This window comes from Nelumbo lutea, chromosome 1, assembly GCF_056320005.1.
Source record: "Nelumbo lutea isolate HS-2025 chromosome 1, American lotus-T2T, whole genome shotgun sequence".
NCBI classification, from domain to species: Eukaryota; Viridiplantae; Streptophyta; class Magnoliopsida; order Proteales; family Nelumbonaceae; genus Nelumbo; species Nelumbo lutea.
Genome location: NC_142684.1, coordinates 199,433,955 through 199,457,882, shown reverse-complemented (window position 1 = coordinate 199,457,882; position 23,928 = coordinate 199,433,955). Strand labels below are relative to the sequence as shown.

Genomic DNA, 23,928 nt, shown 5'->3' with positions numbered 1-23,928 from the left:
AATTCTAATTCTCACTCTATCCTTGAGCCAACATCAGATGAGGCTGAATTCACACCTAGTGAGTCTTCTAATGGGCCGACACCAGCAACTCACCAGCCCCAACCAAGCACCCTCCAAATCGAAAGCCACCAAGCTACTTTCATTATTATGTTTGCCATGGTCCTACACATCAGCCCCACATTGATGGCTCATAGATTATTGCCATCATAAAGTCCACATCATATACTCAAGCTTCTTGGGATTCCAAATGGCGTTAGGCCATGCAAGAAGAAATTAAAGCACTGGAGCGAAACAAGACTTGGTCCATTGTTGACCTTCCTCCTAGAAAGCATCCCATTGGTTCCAAATGGGTCTATAAGCTCAAGCATCCCATTTGTCCTATCAGTTTTCAACTTGGCCAGCCTACCAAGATCACCTAGGTTTGATCCCAATCCGAGTCATGTGCTAGGTCTAACATAGATTATGATTGTGATTTAACCTTGAGGTCAGACTAAGCCTTGGCCAAGGTCTACATTTTAAGGTTGGCCTTGTTGGCTAACTCAACCCACCTGGGTTGTTCTACCAGTACCCTTGGTTTAGTCATGTATAATGCTATTATAAAAGATATATGCCATCTTTCTTAAAATTAGTGTTTTCGAACTGTTGTTGATCCAAAAAGTTGGACCTTTTGGCTTGGAAATCGTCCAATCAACCGGTTTTGTTTCATCCTTAACCTTGTCTTTGGCCAAAAACCGTTGATTTAGTTAATCTCCCGTTGACATGGGCAGTAGAACCCGTTTGATCCATTCAATGGGTTTTGACCATTTTTTATTTGTTTTTTTATATTTTTTTTTAAAGTTGGAATAAATCATCTGTTTGAATTTGATAGTCGAACCATCGACCCAAAAACCAGTGGCAAGAACGGTTACGATTTTGAATTGGTTTTTAAAACCTTCCTTAAAATGAAATTAAGAGAAACTAAGGATAGTTACTTTATTATTAATTTTTAATTTTTTTATTGAAAGACGTACAAATAAAGAAAAGTTTTAAACATGAGAAGTGGAGTAATTAAAATTTGAATGATTGGTACTCTTAATAATGGATTGGATCCATAGATATATAGGTAGATAGATATGAAACGATTTTAAAGGCTGTAACATTCACGGAAAACAGGTAGATGCAGCTGTGAGCTGTCTTGGAAGTCTAGAAAGTTAGAAACTATAATTGCTTGTTCGAAGACAGTTAGAAATCCATTATAAATGAGAGAATAGCTAGGAGCTAGAATCGATTAGAGAGACAGAGAGAGAGATGATGGGTCGTTTTAAGAAGAGCGATGTTGGTGCATTGGTTTTGGTGGTGCTAGCAACTTGGTTGTCGTTGGTGGGGGGAGGAAGTGATCAGCAGGCAGAGGAGCAGAATCCAGAGTGTGCAGCGCCTTTGCTCGCATGCGCCAAATACTTAAACTCAACCAGTACTCCGCCCGAGTCATGCTGCAACGCTATTCGAGAAACCATAAGGAACCAATTTGTCTGTCTCTGCAACTTCTATAAAAGCGGCCTCCCACAATCTCTTGGCATCAACGTCACACAAGCCCTTGAGCTACCCAAGTCCTGTGGAGTTAAGACCAAACTCACTGGCTGCAGCAACGGTAACTTGACTGTTTCTTTAACTCTCTGCTCCTCTGCTGCCATCGTCTTTTCTTTAATTAATCCATAGTTTAGATTTAATTTGTGTATGTGGTCATGGATGTGTTGTTAGTTCTGGGCACTTGGAAAGCTCTTCATCAGCAGTAAAGAGTAGAGACGAATTAACTCATAATGAAGATCAGCCCGTTCGACTTGGAATTAGGTTTTCTAGTACTCTATTAGCTGATTTATTAATTTACTTTTCATTTTCAGTTGCTGCATCTTCTGCCTCATCTCCATCAGTTCCACCTCCATCTCCCCCAGGTATAGATCTCTTTCTCTTTCTCTCTCTCTCTCTCTTAATCAACTGCTTAATTGTTAATTCTATGTTTCTTCTTCTTCTTCTTCTTCTTCTTCTTCTATGTTTCTTCTTCTGATACCATATATAATTCGAATGAAACAAGAGTAGCAGGGAGTGATGGAAGTGGGGCGGCGAGCAAGATAGCATGGACGGGAATGTGGAGATTGCTTTTACTTTGGATTTCCGTGAACCCCATTGGAGGACTTCGTTTTCTTCTTTGATTCTATTATTCAGATTTATTAATTTGAACAATGATTTGGTGATTGCTGTAGTTCTTCTTCCTTTTTTTCCTTAAAAAATTTGACAACTTCTTCATTCTTGCACTCATGAAAGTAGTTATATTATATTATATATAGCAAATAGAAGAAACAATGTGAAGTGAAAGTACTGTTGGAACTGTTAGCTCATCACCACGAGGCTACGTGAACGCCGACAAGTGGTACACACAGACATTTTGTTGGTTGGTGGGTGGGGTGGGGGGGGGGGGCGTTGGACATTATTGATTTATTATTCACGGTTATAAAGTTTGGAGTTTGATTAGGGCCCCTCTAGGAGTTAAAAATTTGTTTGGTAGAGCCTTCACACTGCGGTTTTTGACTTTCCCAAGTGGGATCCACTCACAAAGCCCCGATGAACAATTTCTTCAAACTTTGGTCACAGTACAGTCGCTTAATTGTTGATTAAATATGGCTGGTGCTTTGAATAAACTACTGCAAGTGGAAAGGGCTTGTGGGAAGAGTCACCTAATTAGTTGTTTGTTTATTAAATATGGCTGTTCATTTTCTGTTTTTCAACTCTTTTTACCAAACATTATTTGTAGGTTTTTTGGTTAGGCACTACTTTCCAAAGAGCTACATCCCTCCCACCAGTAATTACAGCTATGCACTGGAAATATCTCCGTCGGAGATTTTCTCAATTTCCGTGGGTATGAATGTGGGAACAAATCGTAGGTAGCAGCTAAGGAGTTCTTTCCAAAGCCAAAAGCCAAAATGTGAAAGCCCTCTCAGCTGAAATGAGCGCCTCTTTCAGTAGCTTCTTCAAAGCAGCTTAACAGAAGTTAAGCCCTCATAGAAGCATATATGAATTGGAGTGATATTTTACACCTAAATTTTTTATCATATATCAAAATATATGGTGCTCTTGGTTTTATGCCATTTTTAAATTAGGAGTTTTTTTAACATCTATTTGAGCAATTATCAAACAGTGGCCCCCGTTTGGTTTGCACTTTCATTTTGTTTCTATGTGGCTTCAAAAGGGGAACAGGCAAAACTTGTTCTCTGACGGTCTAGCCTATATTTTAACCATTAGTGAAGGTCATCTCTGTTTGAAAAATACCCTTCTTTCTAAGTGGGTAAACCTTTCATGCACTATATATTTATATTAGAAAAAAAAAAAAGAGAAAGTTGGACTGAGCCCACAATCTCGATCTCAATAGTTGACCCATTGACCCATTTGACCCATTCAATTCAATGGGTTGTCAATATCATGGTTGACATGTTGAATTGGATGACTGGACCATTGACCCTTTGACCCAGATCTGAGAGAAAAAGTGGTTTGGGGACACCTACTGCCCTACAAATAGAAATGAAACCCCCGGTGGAACACCCCATTATACTTCCTTGTTAACAGCTAGAAATGACTACTTGTACAAGGGACTTCTATCAAATTAAGGTTGATATTAAGTAATCCCTCAATATGTCATGAGTGTTTTTCAATTCGACTATGAGGCGTTAAAGAAGAAGGATAAACTACAAAGAGGTTTCTATGGAGAGAGAGAAATGGGAGGGGTAAGATGGCCTACATGAAATAGAATGAAGTGACTAGTCCAACATCCCAAGGAGACCTGGGGCTAAAATATAAGCCCAAGCTAGGCTTTGGAGTTTGGACCCAAGAAATTAATAAGAAAAATTTAGGCCATGTTTGGTTCATTACCTTAGGCCTCATTTTCTTAATTCTTGCTCATTCTAGGCAAGAATGGACAATAATGAATAACATTAGAGTATTTGGTTACAAAATTCTTGCCCAAGCCACATTCTTTTTAGAATGAAAAATCAGCCCCATAGCACAAAAATTGACTAGCTTGCAGCATGAAAAATAATCATACCCCATCTTGCTCATTTCATTCTTTGAGGAAACTCTACCTATAAAATTGTTGTCAACTTGCCATAAATGTTTACTTTTGTGAAAGCACTTTTATAAAAGTACTTTTACGAAAGCATTTTTATAAAAGTACTTTTACATGAAAGCACTTTTATGGAAATACTTCTATGAAGGCACTTTTATAAAAACACTTTTACGGAAATATTTTTTATGAAAGCACTTTTATAGAAGTACTTTTACGAAAGTAGTTTTATGGAAGTACTTTTACGAAAGCACTTATAAAATCACTTTTGCGAAAATACTTTTATGAAAGCACTTTTACAAAAGTACTTTTATGGAAGTACTTTTATGAAAGCACACTTTTAGGAAAATAATTTTATAAAAGCTCTTTTACAAAAGTACTTTTATAAAATCTCTTTTATGAAAGTACTTTTACAAAAGCATCTATGCCAATTGGTAAACATTGACTATTGGAGACCTAGGTTGGCGGTTTGTGAAATTTTTTTTGAAGAATGAAAATGAGCAACATAGAACACTCGTCAATTTGAAAGAATTCATTTTTAGGAAAAAAAGCATTTGGTTCATAGCAATATTTTCTCATTTTGCTTATTTTTACCCATTCTTTTCCATTTTAGAATTTCATCTTGGGTAAGAATGAGAAAGAATGAGAATCGAACCAAACATAGCCTTAATATTCTCATTTTGAAATCGTTTTTAAATTCATTAAAAAAATCGTTTTAAATTACTGAACCCAAAAGTGGGTGGTGAATCCATGATATCTACTCCTATTATTCACTCTATTTTCCTCTTTGAAATAATAATAATAATAATAATAATAATAATAATAATAATAATAATAATAATAATAATAAATAAATAAATAAATAAATAAACAAACAAAATAAATAGTGATAAAATTACAAATAACCCTCTATATTATGGGGTCAGTGACAAATACCCTAACTATTAGAGTTAACTTTGAAAAAAAGATACTCATTCAGCTGTTTAAAATTTTTTAAATTCCCAAACTACCATTTGATTGTTTTATTTGAATAATTTATGATTTAATTAGTTTTCTAAATATAACATTGAAACCCTCTTTGTTGCTCCAATAGGTCCTTTGCAAATTTCTGGTTGGAATCAATGTTCAAATGACGTGATAAATGTTTATTCCTTATAGATATAAATTTATGGTTTAGTTTTTTTTTTTCTTAATTTATTGGAGAAAAGAGTGGATAATTTTTATATTTAAAGATGAAGAGACACATTGAAGTGAGTGAAATGAATAAAGAATTTATTCTTTTTTATGTACTAGTGAAATGAGTATAGAAAATGAAAGTATTTTTCGTCAATCAGGGTTTAGGAAAAACATGATGAGAAAATGAAAATAAGAAGAGTTTATGTAAACATTTTGGTAATTTAACATATTCTAACATCTAATTTAACCATCAGGGAATATATGTTGCAAGGTGAAATTTAAAGGGGTCTTGTAACAAATGAAAGTTGAGAGGGTATTTGTCGGTAAAAATCCATGGTAGGGGGGGTCTTTGTACTACATAAAACTAGGGGTAGCAACCTCCGAAGTCCTTTGAATATAGCAATTAAAGTAATTTTTTATATATTTGAAGTTCGTGAAATAATTGTCTATAAAATCACCTCCCAAAAAGAAAAACATATATTGTGCACATATGCAATGATCTGACTCATTTATAAATATTTATACATGCAAAAATATGAAGTTAAATCCAGTTAGGGTTGATCTAGGCTTCAATTCTAATCCAAATCAAATTTATGTCAAGTTCATATTTTTCAATCTTAACCCTAACCCTAATTTTAACCCGAACTTCAGCCCAACCCAATCCACCCCGGCTGGGTCCGGATTAGATTCGGACTAACTCGATCCATGTTGCAAGCCTACCCATTAGATTATCAGCCGAAATCCTGAGATTTATGGGAAAATTTCATTTCGGGTATAGGCTCCGAAATGTTGGGATCCGGGTGGTCCAAAAGTGAAAATAATTGGCTAACCACTAGTGCCTATCTATTCGAAACTTTGGAAGCTACTAGACGGACTGAACCAGATCTTTTGTCGCTGCCTCGTCAACTTCCCGTTTGTTATAGAAAGTGGAAACGGAAGAGAAACAGAGAACAGCGAAATATCCCGCTCGGTTTTCCTATTGAGAAGACGCCATGGATGCGGCGAAGGTGACCCAGTTGAAGCTCTTCGTCGAACAATGCAAGTCCAATCCTTCCATTCTCAGCGATCCTTCCATTTCCTTCTTCCGAGATTACCTCGAGAGGTATAAATTATTCAATCAAACAAAGAGAAACTCAACTCTTTCTATGTTTGCTTGTTCGAATTATCTCATTTCTCTCGATTCGATGGGTTTCTTTCAGTCTCGGCGCTAAACTTCCTCCCCCAGCTTACAAGCATGGCGAGTCACCTCCAACGCGCAGCTCGGTACTCTCTCATCTTTTCTATACCTACGCTGTGTTGGGTTTTGAGTGTTCCCAGAAGTAGAAACTTGAACTTTTTTTTTTGTAGTTCTTTCTTCTTCTTCTTCTTCTTCTTCTTCTTCTTCTTCTTCTATTTTTCCCTTTGCATTTTGTTGAATTTATTGAAACTATTAACTTGGCAATTCAACTACAGAAAACCCAAATGGTGAATGAGAGCGACGAGGAGATGGATGACCTAGAAGGCAAGGGCTCTCACCCAGAAGGATCAACTACAGCTGATGAAGGATACGAGAGTGAACTTATCGAATCGGACATCGAGCTTGAAGGAGAGACTCTGGAGCCGGACAATGATCCTCCACAGAAGGTGAATACGAAATAAATCAACATTTTGAGTCCGTCGTTTTCAGTAGTCTTGTGTGTATATGTGTAGTTGTATGGCTCTTTATCGCTGATTTTTATCCTCATAGATGGGAGACCCGTCTGTTGAGGTTACGGACGATAACCGTGATGCGTCTCAAGCAGCCAAGGCACAAGCCATGGAAGCAATTTCAGAGGGTATGTTTTTGTTCATGTTTTTTATGTATTATTTCTTTACAAGAATCTTATAATTTTATCTTAATCAGGTAAGCTGGAGGAAGCAATCGACCATCTAACGGAGGCAATTTTGCTGAATCCAATGTCTGCGATAATGTATGCAACCAGAGGTATTGTTTATGGATTTCGTATTCTGTTAATCGTTTTACTTCGTCTTGTGAATTAAGTTATATTGAGTTTCCACTGCTTATCTGTTTTTTGTGCAGCTAGCGTGTATATCAAAATGAAGAAACCTAATGCTGCAATTAGGGATGCCAATGCAGCGTTGGAGGTCATTTCTCTTCTCCCTAGTTTGATTGCATCGCAATACGATAATCAGGCTTTTTTCCTTAAATAAAAAATAAATGCATCTTATGCAGAAGAATCTGCATGCATAAACTGGCTTTATAATATGACTTAGCATGCACATGAATGTAGAGTTAGTATTATATACAAGACTACGCAAATACTTTTGCCTTCTGCATATTTCTGGTTTGTTGTGCAGCTTGTGCTTACCTTTCATATAATTATTTATAAACATTCTCCCAGATCAATCCTGATTCTGCTAAAGGTTACAAGTCTCGTGGTATTGCACGATCAATGCTTGGCCAATGGGAGGAGGCTGCTGTGGACCTTCACTTAGCATCAAAATTAGATTATGATGAGGAAATCAATGCAGTACTTAAGAAGGTGGTTTTATCTATCCATTATCATTTCTCTTCTACAGTTCTACCCATCTATTAAGTATTTTTGGAATGTTTACAGAACTTGACCTGTTGGTTGGTTTACAGGTTGAGCCCAATGCTCATAAGATTGAAGAACACCGTAGGAAGTATGAAAGGTTGCGCAAGGAGAGAGAAGAGAAGAGAATTGAGCGTGAGAGACAACGTCGAAAGGCCGAAGCTCAGGTAATGGCTGTTATATTCATCTGGTGAGGAAATAATTCCTATTGATTGTTTGTCACGCAACTAATATGTTTTCATGAAACTCTGTAGGCTGCATATGAGAAGGCCAAAAAGCAGGAGCAGTCATCTTCAAGTAGAAAGCCTGGAGGCATGCCTAGTGGATTCCCTGGTGGAATGCCCGGGGGCTTTCCTGGGGGTATGCCTGGAGGGTTTCCAGGTGGAATGCCTGGAGGTTTCCCTGGGAGTGCTCCAGGTGGGATGCCTGGAAATATTGATATGAGCAAAATCCTGAGTGTAAGTGCTTAGTTTCAATGAGTATACACTGATTTCTTATTCTTGGGTTTGCTTTTGATTGTTGGTAACTTGGTATTTTGATCTCTTAGCATGTCTACTAGTTTTGGGTGGTTATATCCCTACTTCAAATTTCTATTTCATGGTTGTACCTATGCCTCTCTGCATGGATATTTTCAGTTTTTTGTTGACCTGTGTTAATATAGTAAGATGCCCATAGCCATCTGAGCTAGTTTTGGGCTTTTCTACAATTTACATGAAACTTTATTTTATTTATCTAAATTGAAGTACTGTAAAAAGATACTTGGCTTTGAATAAGATATTTAGAACAGAAAGCTAAAGTTCCAATTTTAATGTCAGTATGTTGGATAAGATACTTGCATCCATATTATGTCTTGAATATTGATATACGAATTGTCATATACTTATATCATGTACAGAGCAAATAAAAGAATATTTATTTTTAAGCATCCTAGATGCACATGATGTGAATTTTATTGATAGTGTTTTCTTCTTAACTATTTTCTTTTGAAATAGGATCCTGAGTTGATGGCAGCATTCAAGGATCCAGAAGTCATGGCTGCTCTTCAAGATGGTATTCTTCTGTAGCTTCAAATTGTTTTCTTTTTTATCTTATCTCTTCCTCCTCCTCCTCCTCCTCCTCTCTCTTCTTCACTGATTTGGGGCCCCAGTGTTGATTTTGTTAAAAAAAAAATCAAAATCATACATATTGGTGAACAACCCCTTAGTTTTTTAAGTGGTAGTTTCTGTTAGGTTTCTTGTTTATACTGATGTAGTAGGGGTTTTATAGGCTTTTCTATTACATTATGCTATTTAATATGCTCTAAAGGCACTTAACCATTAAAGAGCAAGTATTGGAACTGGATTTGTCAACATTATTTATAATTGTTTTTGCTGTAAGAATGTTGGAAATATTAGCTTTCATTCATAAAAAATAACATTAGAAGCATGTCTTGTTTCCTATGATTTGATAAGAATATAATTTCTTGCTTAAGTGGTTCTGTTGATATTCAAAGATTCAACAATGGTGTTGAAGCATTGTACTATATGGATCTTAGCTGAGGAGTTTCTCTTGTCCCAATGTGAGATGCATCACAATCCACTTAAAAGGCATTAGCTAAATATATATGGTAATTGAAAAGGTAACTTGACATGTTAGGGGATTCATATTCTTCACTAGTTGAATTGGTTATTAGTTAGGGTTTTGGATTTTTTTTTATTTGCTTAGAAGCTACCTCATGATCATGTATTATATTTTTGTGACTTAGTTGCATGGAAATTCCTTTATCAATTTTGTGTGGTCAGTCTTCATAGTCCTAGTCTCATTGTGTGTGGTATAGTATATTAATTTTCTATCAGAACCAACAATCAATGGGATTTTCTTTTCCCTAATATGAATGAGAATGACAAAACCCCCACATACCAAATCTTTGGAATGTAGGGGACCCAGTGATTTAAAAGGCGCACCTCAGGCGTGCCTAGGCGCTCAGGCGGGGCACATTTTAGGGTAGGTGCCTCGTCCACATCCTAGGCGCAACCCATTCAAAAGGCGTACGCCTGGTGCGCCTAGGCATGCGCCTTGCACCTTAGCCCAGGCGTGCGCCTCTTGAAAATTTGCCACCTTTTCCTTTTTGTGTAAAATCTAAGAATTTAAGACCCTAACATGGACTTGTTTGGGCTTGCCTCGAAGGGTGTGTCACAAAGGTGACTCGTAGAATTAAGAATGTAATATGTCACATTAGCTACTTAATGCAATCGAGAAAAAAAAGAGATTGTGGGTTTTATATGCTTGAAAATGTTTTATATATTTGATTTCATTTTTAAATTCTCATTTGAATATGCTTTACATATTATATTTATGTATTTTAATTTTAGATAATAGGTTTTTTTAAAACATTTATTTTAAAACTTAAGGTGTGTGCCTCACCTTGTGCCTTGCTCCTCAAGCGCAAAGTGGCCCTTGTGCCTTTTTTGCGCCTTGTGCTTTTAAAACACTGGGACAGATGAGTTAGTGATTGAAGCAAAGAGGCTATTGTTCGAGGAAGGAAAAAGTAAGGACTGGCAAACTTTGAAGATCAGAGAAGGTGTTTTGGTTGTTGGTTGGTGAGGGTACACTTTGGCTCAAATGTTTTATCGATGGGGCAAGCTTTTCTATGAAACATAATAGGTGGAGAAGCTCTATGGAGGTACCAAGAAGAAGGTATCAGGTGGAACTATGAAGTAATGTAAAAGGTTGGTTCATGGTGATTTCGGATATTTTTGGCACCAACAAAAAACAAATGGTCTGTTTCCCGGAGGGTAAAGAAGGTAAGGGCTGGAAGTTGGTAGCAGAAAAATTGCAATTCTTTCTCCTGTTAGAAGAAAAAAGCGAAAGGAAATATTTAAATTCTGTGCTTGAGGGCCAGAGCTTAAGCTTTGGAAAAGAAACGACAGAGGATGGAGCTCACAAAGGAAAAACAGTCAGGCGGTTAAGAATTGCAGAATGAATGCAACCATGATAAGCTCTAATAAAATCCAAAAAATCATGCTGGAGGCAGAGAAAAGGTTTTGGGAAGAGGTACATTATTACCGCTAGTAGAAAGGTTACAGAATGGAACAACATTTTGGCATCTGTTGTGAACAATATGAAAATCAAGGATAAGGTAACATTGATACCTTTCGATGATATGAAAGCCCTTCTGGATGTGGGAGAAGAGAGGGTGGAATCTTCTACGTTTGAGACAGAGATAGGCATGGTTCTGGTACAAGAATGGAAAAATGTAACAGTAACCTAAAAAAAAAAAGTCATGTAACAGCAAGGAAATTCGTGACAGAGAGTTCACCCTGAAACTGTTGGGGCTTCTCTTTCATCTATGGAAGGAGACAATCTTTCATAACATCGCTAGAGCGGTTGGCGGTGTGCTCATTGGCTTCAACATCACTGATCTGTATGTGGCAAGACAGTGGCAGGGATTGAACCGGAAGATGCACCACATTTGTTCAATGTTCTCTCTGATGGACGGTGGTGTAGAGTGTGGCTGGCAACGGAAGTGGAAGTGTCGCTATGGAGAGGGCTTACCAAGGTTGAAGATGGTGATGAGGTGGAAGGGTGGTGCACACGTGGAAGGAAAGCAGAGGGGGTTGGAAGTGGGATGGGAGGATGTGGCCTTGAGGAAGGCGAACAGTTGAATTTTGGGAAGGGTAAAGCATTGGAAACAGAAAATGGGAGAATGAGCTTTTGTGCCGAAGGAGTTAAAAAGGGGGTTTTGTCAGACCTCACTTGTTAACTTCCCAAGATCATTCAGGTCATCTGCTCCAGTCAAGAAGTTGATCCGGGTTAGGTCAGTTCATGTAATGATGTTAATACTCACAGGGGAGAAGGCTTGGTTGAGTCAGTTGAACCCAATGCAAGGAAGTCCAAAGTTGTTGGACCGAGCATGGACCAGGGGCTGTTTATTAATAGCCCTATGATAAGAGAAAAGGTTCAGGTGACTTCAAGTGATCATGTAAGGGTCATTGGGAGGGGGTTGATGATGAACGAATGTTCTGGTCTATCATCATCTTCCTCTATTGGTGTTTGACAGGAGAATTTGGGGACTGTCGCTGATGGGATGGAGCATGGAGAGCTTCAGGAAGATGAGGCAGATAGGACAGCTGGGTTACTAGTGGAGGGGGTATACGAGGAGTGGGATTTTCCTGCTGGAAGCGATTTACAATGTATTGGTATTGAAAATGGAGCAGGGCCTGGTTTGACTGCTGCAGGTGTTTGGATAGAAGCAGTGGAGAGAGCAAAAGGGAAGGGAAGCATAGAAGTAGAAAGGGATTTAAGGAAGAATGTAAGGGCTGTTAATGAAGGATCTTTAGGACGAAACCTCCCAATGAAGATTTGAATGATGAAGAGGAAGAGGAAGAGATGGCTATGATGGATGAAACTCATGAAGTCAAGGGGAAAGCTGATCTGGAAACGGTTATTGGCATAGAGGTGGAGGTTAGTAAAGTTCTAGGTTTATTTTTCTTGGGTGGAGAGGAATTTGTTAGAAAAGCCTTTGCGGAGGTGGAAGAATTGGCCGAGGGATTATTGGAAGAGAAGGCTGAAGGTCCAAATTCTGTTTGTGGGACTTTAATTGAAGATGCGGAAAAGGGCGTGGTTTTGACAGCGGAGCAAGTATTTGCGAAGAATGCGGTTTTAGAACTAGAAAGGATTAATGATGATTATGGGCAGAGAAGAAGGATTAAGTCTAATTCTTCTGCTGTTAAATGATTCAAACATCAGAATAGTTGCAGAATTGTGACGGTGTTAAAGGTATTTGATAGATTGAAGGGAGCTCTATTCGTGGTCGGAATCAAGGTTTTTAAAACCGAACTGGACAACGAACCGATCAGGGGTCCGTTCCCGGGTCAAACGGTCTAACTGTTTGAACCAAATGGATGGCCCGTTCTAACAAAAAAATAAAAAATGACCAAAACTGTTGAACGGGTCGATTGCTTGGGTCAGTGGTTTGCTGACCAAATCAACGTTTTTTGGCAAAATAACGGTTATAGGGTAAAATAGAACCGATCACCTGATTGGTTCTTGGTTTTTCTGGTCCAACTGTCTAGTTCGGTCCGGTTTCGAAATCCATGGTTGGAATTATGAAAAGGGGAAAGAAGACAAGAAAAGGGCCCTAAGAGGAAAAATGAATGTAATTTTTCAATAGGGGAAGGTTTGAATTGATCGAATCATAAATTTAGTCTTAGAAAAAAGGTTTGTCTTGAGGCGGTTCAAGTTTGGGCTTGGGATGATGGGAGGAAAGGATAAGGGAAGGTTTTGGTTGCTTTTTTGCCTTGGGTTGGGTGGTTTTGAGGGTTGTTTTAGGTAGGTATTTTATGGGTTTGGGTGATATCTTATCACCCCTTGTAATCTTTCTCCTTTTCCCTAATAGTTTTTTTTCTTTATTTATCTTCGAAAAAAGGTTGCCTCTTATTGTTAGTGGCAGTTTGGGCGTACACATACATGATAAATGGGTAATATTTTATGCACTCATCGCCCATCCCCCAACCTATAACCCCCCACCTAGGGTGTAAACAGATCGGATTCGAAACGAATCAAGCAATATCCGAATTCAAATTTGATTAGAAAATCCAATATCCGAATTCTATTCGATATCTGATGGATATTGAAAATTAATATTCAAATATAATTTGAATTCAATCAATTAATTATTTTAGGTAATTGGTAAATATATAAAATAAATATTTTATTTATATAAATTATATAAATATATAATATGATTTAATTATTTATATTTAAATTATATAAAACATTTAAATATTTTATATATTATATATAAGTAAGAATTAAATAACCGGTCGCATTCAGATATTTATCGAATCAAATCGGGTCATATTCGAATCTGAATCTGATTAGCTATTCAATATGACTAGGATATCCGAATTCAACCGATTAAATATTCAAATTATCCGAATTTGATATGATTATTTTGAATCTCGAATTTGGAATCGGATTTTCGAATACCATTGACACCCCAGCCCCACCCAACCCAAGTGCAGGTGGGATTTGAATCCAAATCTCCACTACGACCAGCAAGAGACCTTACCAACCCGTTGGTTGGCACCTTGCCATTTTTTTTACATACATATAAAGATGTATGTATGTATGCATATATAAAATTATTCTTTTTAATCTGCACATATAAAATTTTGATATGATACATCTAATACAGGGTGCATCATATTGTTTTTTGAGGAGACCGTTGTGTAGCACAGATGGAACTGCCCAGTTTTGGTGCCATTACACCTGTTCTCAATGCATCAATTGATACATACCATCAAATCCTCTATATTTAAAGCATTAATACAATGCCCTACTTATTTAATGCTTTATTATCCTATTTCTTATTAAACTCTCCCATACATATCCCTGACATTAATGCATTAATTACATTATATTTGTTATTAAGCTCTCTTTTTTCAAATCGCGCACATTTAATGCATTAATTAAACTATACCTATTCCTTTTATAGATTGATTAGATTCTCCTAGGCTTTCTTTTGTCAAACGAAAAGCTCTTTCTCTCTCTCTCTCTCTTTCTCTCTCTTGAAGAGTTCTCATTGTTCAACCAAGCTTGCTCATTACATGGAATTACCTAGAATTAAAAAATCAAAAATAAAAAAATGAGAAAAAAGAAAGATGCCATGTCAGTTCATTTCATTTTAATATATAGATATAGATTATACTCTAAATTCTCCTAGAGACAAAATTTGCATGTTATTTCTGTGATTTGAACCTGTCTTGATTACATGACATGCAAGCATATATCCAATGAGAAAATTTGCAGTACACTACACCAAAGCATATTTTTGGATTCTTCTTAGTTCCCCTAGCGTTTTCAAGTGCATCCTAATCATTCCTCCATATCAATGTGATTCAAAGCATATATCAATACATATCTTAAAAGTAGCCTTACTGATACTATTTGCAATATCAATAGTTTGAATATTAGTCCTAGACAACACATCAAGTGACTATTTTCTTTCTCACGTTTCTCGTGTGGATACCATATTCTTTGATCATTAACTACAATCAAAGAAATTTCATTAATGAAAATAGAATAAAGCTAGCAAGTGATAGAAGGGACTCATGTAGATGCCATATTGACAACTGCTTGGCTGGACTTGTTATTGCAGAAGTAATATGTACATTGAAGTGCAATAATATGATTGGCATGCCAAGTGTATATGTAGATTTCATTTTCTTTTGGGCTTTATTTCCATTTTCCAGCCATAGCATGGAAAATGTACAGTTGAGAAGATTTTAAGCTAGAGGAGAATATACATATTACTTTATGGTTTAGAAGTTACTACTTATCATTTTCAGGAGCTTCAAAAGATATTTATATTTTCTTTCTTCTGTTTTAATTCATAACAATGAATTTAGTTAAAAGATAATTTTTAAAGAACAAAACCACTGCAAAATCTTAGAAGAGGACAAACGCTTCAAGACAGCCATTGGCTGGTATTATAATCCAATCTGCTCTTGAATTCTATTAGAATAATGACTGTAGAAGTAAGAGAAAGATGAGAAGAAGAAGAAGAAAAAGGAGAAGAGAAGAAAATAGAGGAGAGAAATCTGTCTCTCTCGTCGGCCAGACCAATTTATATGTTTCTATTTAAATAATAAAAAGACTCCTTTGCCCCTACTTAAGTGAGGGGCACAACTACTAATAGAACATTACACATCAACAACTTAAACATAAACATAAAGACTAAAATACCCCCACATAGTCAACATTAACACTCCCCCTCTAAGCTGGTGAGTATATATCATATAGTCCCAGCTTGTTACATATGTAGTCCACTCTCCCCCGACTCAACCCTTTGGTGAACAGGTCAGTATCTATCACTCTACTTAGCACCTTCTCTCTCACAAAGTGACAGTCAACCTATATATGCTTGGTTCTCTCATGAAACACCGGATTAGAAGAGATATGGATTACAACCTGATTGTCACAATAGAGCTTCATTGGAGTGTCAATAGAGTATCCCATCTCTTGTAGAAGATTCTCAGCCACACTAATTCACAAGTAGTATGTGCCATAGCTCTATATTTTGCCTCTGCACTGCTTCTTGCCACAATTGTTTGTTTCTTACTTTTCCATGTCACCATATTACCCCCAAGGGAAGTACAATAGCCTGTAGTGGATCTCCTGTCAGATATAGATCCATCCTAATCAGCATCAGTATATCCCTCTATTTCAAGTTTTCCTCCACTACTATATATCAAGCCACGACCAGGAGCCCCCTTTAAATACCTCCCAATCCTTAGAACTACATCCCAATGTGGAACCCGAGGTTTCTGTATGAACTGACTTACCACACTAACCGCAAATGAAATATCTGGCCGAGTAATGGTTAGGTAGTTTAGTTTACCTACCAACCGCTGGTACCTTCTAGGATCTTCAAACTCTTTACCCATTATCACTGGTCAGCTTAGTATTTGCTTCCATAGGTGTTTCAGCTGGTTTGGCGCCTAACAATCCTGTTTCTTCCAACAAATCAAGAACATATTTCATTTGACACAAATTAATACCATGTTTAGACCTTGCTACTTCTATTCCCAAGAAATATTTTAGTTTACCAAGGTCCTTTGTTTGAAAGTGTTCCTGCAAAAAGATCTTCAACCTATCAATTCCCACTTTATCATTCCCAATAATGACAATATCATCTACATATACCACTAATGGGATCTTTCCAACCTGAGAGTCATGACTGAAGACTGAGTGTTCAACCTAGCACTGTTTCATATCAAACTTCTTTACCACCTCATTGAACCTACAAAACCACGCACGAGAAGACTGTTTAAGTCCATAATTGGCCTTCTTTAGTTTGCACACCTTACCATCCTCCCCTTAAGCAACAAACCTTGGTGGTTGCTCCATATAGACCTCTTTAAGTAGATCACCATGTAAGAAAGCATTCTTGATGTCAAACTGAAAGAGAGGCCAATCATGCATAGCAACTAGAGATATCACAACACGAACGGAACCAATCTTTGCAATCGGAGAGAAGGTCTCCGTGTAGTCAATACCATATGTTTGGGAATACCTTTTGGCAATCAGTCTAGCTTTCAACTGCTCTACACTACCATCAGGTAAGTACTTAATAGTGTATACCCACTTACAAACGATAGCCTGATTACCAAGAGAAAGTGTGGTGAGGTCTCATGTATGATTATGAGTTAGAGCTGAGAGTTCTTCCATTGCATGGCGCCACCTTGGAGAGGCAAGAGCTTCTTGGACATCCGTAGGAACAATACTAGAGGATAACAAGGAGATAAACTGGCGATGGGAAGTAGGAAGGCGAGTGAGAGAAACAATTAGAAATAGGATGAGGGGTGCAACTGCATTTACTTTTTTGCAAGGCAATGGGAAGATCAAGTTCAGAAACCGAGGTTGAGGCTGGTTAGGGAACAACTGCCGGATCTATTGATGATGATGGAGCTGGAGGAGGAGCCAGTACATGTTGGTGATATGTATACACTTGACGAATAGGTGGCCGTTCAATAGGCGGTGGCACCGGAGGCAAAGATTCAGTCACAACTAGAACAAGGGGAATGGGATCCGCAACTGGAAGTGGAAGAGGAGGAAGAAACATCACCTGACCCCGAGAAAAACGGAGTGGACTCAAAGACAATAACATCAACATGCACAAAGAAACATTGAAAACTAGGATTATAACACTTGTACCCTTTCTTGGTTTGGGAATAACCAAGAAAGATACACTTAATGGATCGTGCATCTAACTTGTCCCTTCCCGGTCCCAGATTATGAACAAAACAGACACACCCAAAAACCCAAGGATAAAGGGGAAACGGAGACAAGGTAGGAAACAAAGTGGTGAAAGGAGAATGACCATCAATGATAGATGTGGGCATCCGGTTAATTAGGAAGCAAGAAGTAAGCATAACATCACTCCAAAAAGGTTTGGGTACATTCATATGGTGCATGAGGGATCGAGTAATTTCCAAAAGGTGACGATTCTTTCTCTTAGCCACCCCATTTTGTTGTGGGGTGTAGGTACATGAAGTCTGATGGATAATGCCATGTTCCAAATATCCTTGAAATGGTGTATAAAAATATTCATGTCCATTATCGAAACGAAGAATTTTAATGTATACACCAAATTGATTGCGAATTTCAGCATAAAATTTTTGGAAAATGGTAAACAATTCACTCATTTCTTTCATTAGATAAAGCCACGTCATCGTTGAATAATCATCAACAAAAATAACAAAGTATCTATAACCATTGTATGACATTACTTTATTTGGACCCCAAACATTTGAATGAATTAAAGAAAAAGGACTCGACATACGTTTATGAACTGTAAGACTAAAGGGAACATAATGATGTTTCCCTAACTGACATGACACAATCCAAAACAGAAAGATGACTCAATGAAGGAACAAGAGACTTCAAAACTTCAAGTGACGGATGATCAAATCGACAGTGCCACTGGAGAGGAGAAGGAGATGTTTGGAGAGTTGTTTACGTTCTTCCACCACCATCAAGGTAATACAATCCACCAGTTTCATGCCCTCCATCAATCTTCATCCTTGTCTTGAGATCTTGAAAAACACACGAAGAAGGGTAAAAAGTGATAGAGCATTTAAGAGACTTGGTCAACTTACTAACATACATAAGGTCAAAAGGAAATTTGGGGGCATACAAAACTTAGGATAAAGATAAATGATCCATGTGAACATTATCAACACCACAAATGGGGAGGATGTGGAACCATTAGCAAGGGTAACAAATTGTGATGTTGGGTAGTGAGAGAGAGAAAACACACATGGAGTTCCAGCCATGTGATCGGAGGTTCCAGAGTCAATAATCCAGGGATTGGGTTTGGATGTCAGACAAGCCATACTTGAGTGTGCAAGAGTGGTATTTTGTTGAGATGTGGCCTGAACAAACCTCTCATACTCATAATGGGGAACACTCATCATCTCCTTCCCGGGAACATCTGTGGATATAGGGGGCATTTGATCAGCTGAATGTCTCTCCTGTCTGAAGCTGCTATCACTGGTCATGGCATGATTGGCCCAAGTTGAAGGTGGACCATGCAAATCATAGCAATAATTGATGGTATGTCAATCCATACCGTAGTGTATATGGACCAGAACTTCGTCCTCTGCCATGGACTCCCCCTGAATCTCGACCTCCAGAACGACCACCACCACGATTATACATAGGTCCACCACCACCACTACGGCCATATACCGGTCCATTGCTACCACTACGGCCAAATTGAGCTCCTTGAGCTCCACCTCTAACACCACGACCCCTTGATACTGCAAAGGCTGATCTATCGGAGACACTAGAATTTTCGGTAGATCCAATAGAAGTCCTCATAAGTCGAGCAAACACCTCTTTTAAGGAAGGGAGAGCTGATCCTCCTAGTATCTGTGCTCGCACTAGTTCATATTCATACTTCAGCCCCACCAAAAATCTGGTCACATCTAGTTGTTCTCTTTGCTATTGCTGAATTTTAACATTAGAGGTGAGGGGGTGATACGCATTCTGTTCATTACGAAGGTTTCTCATGCTAGTATAGTATCCTCAAAACTCTGATTATCCTGTTGCAAATTAAAGTATTCCTGATACAGTTGATATACTCTAGTTGTGTTGTCTTGTCCTGAATACAACTTCTTAGCACGGTCCCACACTTCCTTGGCAGTATCGAGAAACATGAAATTCATACTAATCTTGGGTTCCATACTATTCCATAACCATGTAATAACCTATACATCTTCTTGTTCCCAGTCACCATACTCATGAGATTCAGTAGAGGGTTTTTCCTCCCTTATGTGTTTCACTTTCTTCTTTGCTTTAAGAAAGACTTCTATAGATTTCGCCCAAGGTACATAATTTTCTTGTTGTGGATGCTTTTACAACCGCTAACAGCAGCAGTGATGGACAACAGCAGTAATGGGCGATTAATTCAGAGTTTAATGGACAGTAGCAGTAATGGGTGATTAACTCAATGTTCTCATCTTATCTAATTCAGTGTTCTCATCTTATCTAATTCAGTGTACTCATCTTATCTAGCTAGATTCAGCTCTATCTTATCTAGTAGGGAGTCTTATCTGTTCAGTGTTTTTATTCTAAATTCAGTAGTATAGATCAGTAGGGAGTCCTCCTAAAAGTGGGATTCTTATCTTCTTGTAATCTCCTATTTAAATGAGCTAATGATATTCAATAGAGGCATCGAAATTCTCAGTCAAGACAGAGTAGAGGAGAGTTGGTGATCTCTTGAACAAATCACCATTAAGGCGCCAAGATAGGTTCCTCAAGAAAAGGGAGGAACAAGGGAAAACAAGAGGTTTTCCCTGTGGACCGACCTGTGACGAGATCCTATTTGCGGGCCTAACATTTTTCCATTCAACTTGATAGAGGTCATCTGAACATTCAGATAGTCAGTAGGAACCATCACACTAGTTTTACTTTCATTGTTGTCTCCCATGATTGAATTTTTTTTCTTATTTCACCCCTCCCCAAACTGCACAATAAACCACACTGTTTTCAGCACCTATTATTGCTGAATTCTTCACTCTCTACACCACAACCCTACCACACGACTACCTGAAAACTCACCACACCACTCGAAGATCACTCCCCCTTCAAACCACACTGAAATCTGCATAAACCTTAACACACAACCTGAATTTTCACCACACGACCTGGGACACATCCACCATTTGATTCACAATAAAAACTGCATAAAAATCACTTACCTAATCACTAGAAAATCAAACTGTACTTAACACTCCACTGCATCACTCGAATCAGCCCTCTTCTCTTCATCGATTAGGGGGGCTTCCTACAAACCACAACAAACACCCACAAACTGCATGACTGGAGGCATAGAAACTTCTGAGGGAAGAGGGTGATCACTCCTTTTCAGCCCCTTTCCTTATTTCCAACTGATGGCGAAGAAAAAACAAGAAAACCCTAGACTGGATGCGTGGAGATCAGAATTCTGGGCTGATTCGATTTTCTCAACCTTGCTCTGATACCATATTATAATCCAATCTGCTCTTGAATTCTGTTAGAATAATGACTGTAGAAGTAAGAGAAAGATGAGAAGAAGAAGAAGAAGAAGGAGAAGAGAAGAAAATAGAGGAGAGAAATCTGGTTCGAACTAGAGAGAAATCTCTCTCTCGTCGGCCAGATCAATTTATATGTTTCTATTTAATAATAAAAAGACTCCTTTGCCCCTACTTAAGTGAGGGACACAACTACTAATAGAACATTACACATCAGCAACTTAAACATAAACATAAAGACTAAAATACACCTACACAGTCGACATTAACAGCTGGTAATGTCACTCCTAAGGCTTATTTAACAATCCCCATTCTAATTCATTCATATTTCTTAAGTGACTTTTGATATAGAAAGAACATTGCATGGACATATTTGAGTGGTGATATGTTAGAACACCTGTGGGAGAGACATCTAAGTGTCAAGTTACAATAGGACTTCACCAAGGTTCATGACTTGGTCCTTATTTATTTGACGAGCATATTGGCCCATGGTGCATGTTGTTTGCTGATAACATGGTATTAATAGAGGAAGCTAGAGAAGGATTAAATGCAAAATTAACATAAGTAGAGTAGTAGACCTGTTCATGGGCCGGGCCAAACCGGGTCAGGCTTTTCACAAGCTATGTTAGCTTGACTCGTGAAAAACTCAATTCGAGTCGGTTTAAACCGAGCTTTGAGTTGAGCTCGAGTCCGACATATAGGCTCGTTTGCTAGTGAAGCTTGGCTTGTGAGGTTTGTGAGCCTAATCGAGTCTTATATCTTATATATGTATATATAATTTTTATTATACATATCATACATGCATGCATGCATGCATGCATACATACTTGTATAATAATATTCTGATAAATATAATTCTTAATTTTTTGTATGCAAAATAAAAAATAATAATTTTTATTTTTTATAGGAAGCTTGGCTCATAGTCGAGCTTGAGCTGAGCTGAGCCGAATTCGTGTTCAAGTCTCTAGCTTGAGCTCGAGCGTAACATTGTTTTGGCAAAGCCGAGCTCAAATAGCTAGGTATTCAGTTCGACTTGGCTCGAATCCAACTCTATCATCAGGCCTAGGTCTTGAGCTCGAGCCCGGCCCTCAAAGAAAAGCCCAAAGCCCAACCAGAAATTTGGAAAAAGATTTTTTTTTCTTTTTTTATTCAATAAAATATCTTTTATTTATATTAAAAGACCTTAAAACCCAAAAATAATGAAAGATCTCACTGTTACTTGAAAAAAGAGAACAGGAACAAAGAAAAAACATATTGTTTATATATGTTTATTATATATTGTCAAGTCAGGCTCGGTGTTTTGGGCTTGAGCCTGAGCTCGCGAGCCTAAAGTCATGTCCAAGCCTGACTTAGAACGGGCTGGACTGGTCTGGCCCATTGGGCTACCTGGCTCAGGATCAGGTCTATTGGACAAGAAGAGGTATCTCAGTGTGACTTTTTTTTTTCTAATAAATGATCTCAATGTGACATATTCCATCACCTTGATTCAATAATCCACAACAAGGGAGGGGTTGAGACCATGGTTGCAACTTGGGTGGGCTCAGGTTGATCAGTTTTTAAAATTTGAATAAATCCAGACCTTTGCATTCTGTTAGTTGTGTATCCAATTGCACCCTTAAAGCAGGATGCAAAAAATGGAGGAATGCATCTAGAGTCTTATATGGTAGGAGAATATCACTTAGGCTTAGAGAAAAATTTTATAAAACATTTTATCAAAAAAGAATTTATGAAACGTTCATAAGCCAGCAGTGCTGTATGGAGCAAGGCATTGGGCGGTCAAGAAACAATTTGTCCAAAAAGTGAATATGGCAAAAATGCAAATGCTGAGGTGGTTGAGTGGGAATACCAAAAAAGATCAGATCAGAAATGGGTTTACTTGAAGGGGTCCAGGGGTAGCTCTAATAGGCGATAAAAGAGAAAGTTGACAAAGTTGGTTTGTGCAAGTACGGCAAAGAGAAGACCATCCATAACATTAATAAGAAGTGATCTGTCATAAGTTGAAAGAGGCTAGAAGAGCTTGGGGCAGACCAAAATGGACATGGGTTGAGGTAGTAAGAAATGATACAAGGGCCCATGGTTCAACAGTGGATATGGCACTGTAAGTAAACATAATGGCAGAACAGGGTTAACGTAACTGACTCCATATAGTTGGGATAAGGCTTAGATGATAGTGTTTCAAATACTATGCAAAGTAAATAAAAGGAAAAATAAGTGGTCACTGTAACCTAATATGTATTGATCCCCATGCTAAATGCTAAATGACCTCTAATCCCTCTCCAGAATAAGTAAATAAAGAAATAGATACAAGGCAAAGAAAAAGAAATAAAGAACTAGCCCGAGCTTCTGATTGTGTAGGACACATGCATGTCAAGGCACCCATGTAGTTTCAACCTGAATTTATTACCCATGTAGTTTCAACCTGAAATAAAGAACTAGCCTAGTATAAGTGCGGCACTGATGCTATCCTAAAAGAACTTGATGTCACTATCATCTATGCTGACGGTTGTCTTTTACATTGATGATCTTGCAGTAATGAAGAACCCTGCTAATCTTGCAAAGCACCAGGCCAATCCCAAGGTGGCTCCTATCATTGCAAAGATGATGAGCAAATTTGCGGGACCCAAATAAATAATGTTGGAGGATGAGATCAGTCCCATGGGAGCTCCCAACTTCGGCGTTGCTTGATTATGATCATGTGCATAAGTCACCATGTTTTCACGGAACAGACTCGGAAGTCGGAACGTTCTACTAGCATAAGCCCATTTTTACATTTGGTTAACAAATTTTTATTCAAAGTGCTGAAAAATTTATAGGTAAGGATTATTGTTCCTGTCCTAGAGTTTAATGGCATGCATGATAGGGATGTGGCCCGTGTGTTTGTGTGAAATTCTATAAAAGAAAGTTCTTAATACTAGTATTGATGCGATTCCCTGCAAGCAAAAACTTTGCACACGCTCTGAAAGCATGAGAATCCAGCTGCACAGTGGGAATATCTCTCCATGAATTTAACACGTGAGAAAATATTTCCAAT

The 23,928-nt window shown here is 37.9% G+C and overlaps 2 protein-coding genes across 4 annotated transcripts; both read left to right on the top strand.

Moving 5' to 3' along the window:
• The first annotated feature begins 1,231 nt into the window (after nt 1-1,231).
• Nucleotides 1,232-2,297, top strand: LOC148880300 (non-specific lipid transfer protein GPI-anchored 7-like). Of its 3 annotated transcripts, none has more exons than XM_088966919.1 (3): nt 1,232-1,627; nt 1,878-1,928; nt 2,074-2,297. In XM_088966919.1, the coding sequence occupies exons 1-3, from the start codon at nt 1,288-1,290 to the stop codon at nt 2,184-2,186; spliced, it is 504 nt and encodes a 167-aa protein (XP_088823045.1). In that variant the 5' UTR covers nt 1,232-1,287; the 3' UTR covers nt 2,187-2,297. The 3 variants fall into 3 exon arrangements, 2 of the variants coding, with proteins under 2 accessions (XP_088823045.1, XP_088823046.1); XM_088966920.1 differs by having other exon boundaries at nt 1,263-1,627; nt 2,077-2,297; XR_016105940.1 differs by having other exon boundaries at nt 1,266-1,627; nt 2,069-2,297.
• A 3,768-nt stretch (nt 2,298-6,065) lies between these two features.
• Nucleotides 6,066-23,784, top strand: LOC148880299 (FAM10 family protein At4g22670-like). The gene is made up of 11 exons (XM_088962168.1): nt 6,066-6,365; nt 6,463-6,526; nt 6,716-6,886; nt 6,990-7,077; nt 7,146-7,226; nt 7,323-7,387; nt 7,645-7,785; nt 7,887-8,003; nt 8,091-8,294; nt 8,829-8,886; nt 23,428-23,784. The coding sequence occupies exons 1-11, from the start codon at nt 6,256-6,258 to the stop codon at nt 23,523-23,525; spliced, it is 1,197 nt and encodes a 398-aa protein (XP_088818294.1). The 5' UTR covers nt 6,066-6,255; the 3' UTR covers nt 23,526-23,784.
• Nucleotides 23,785-23,928: the final 144 nt, after the last annotated feature.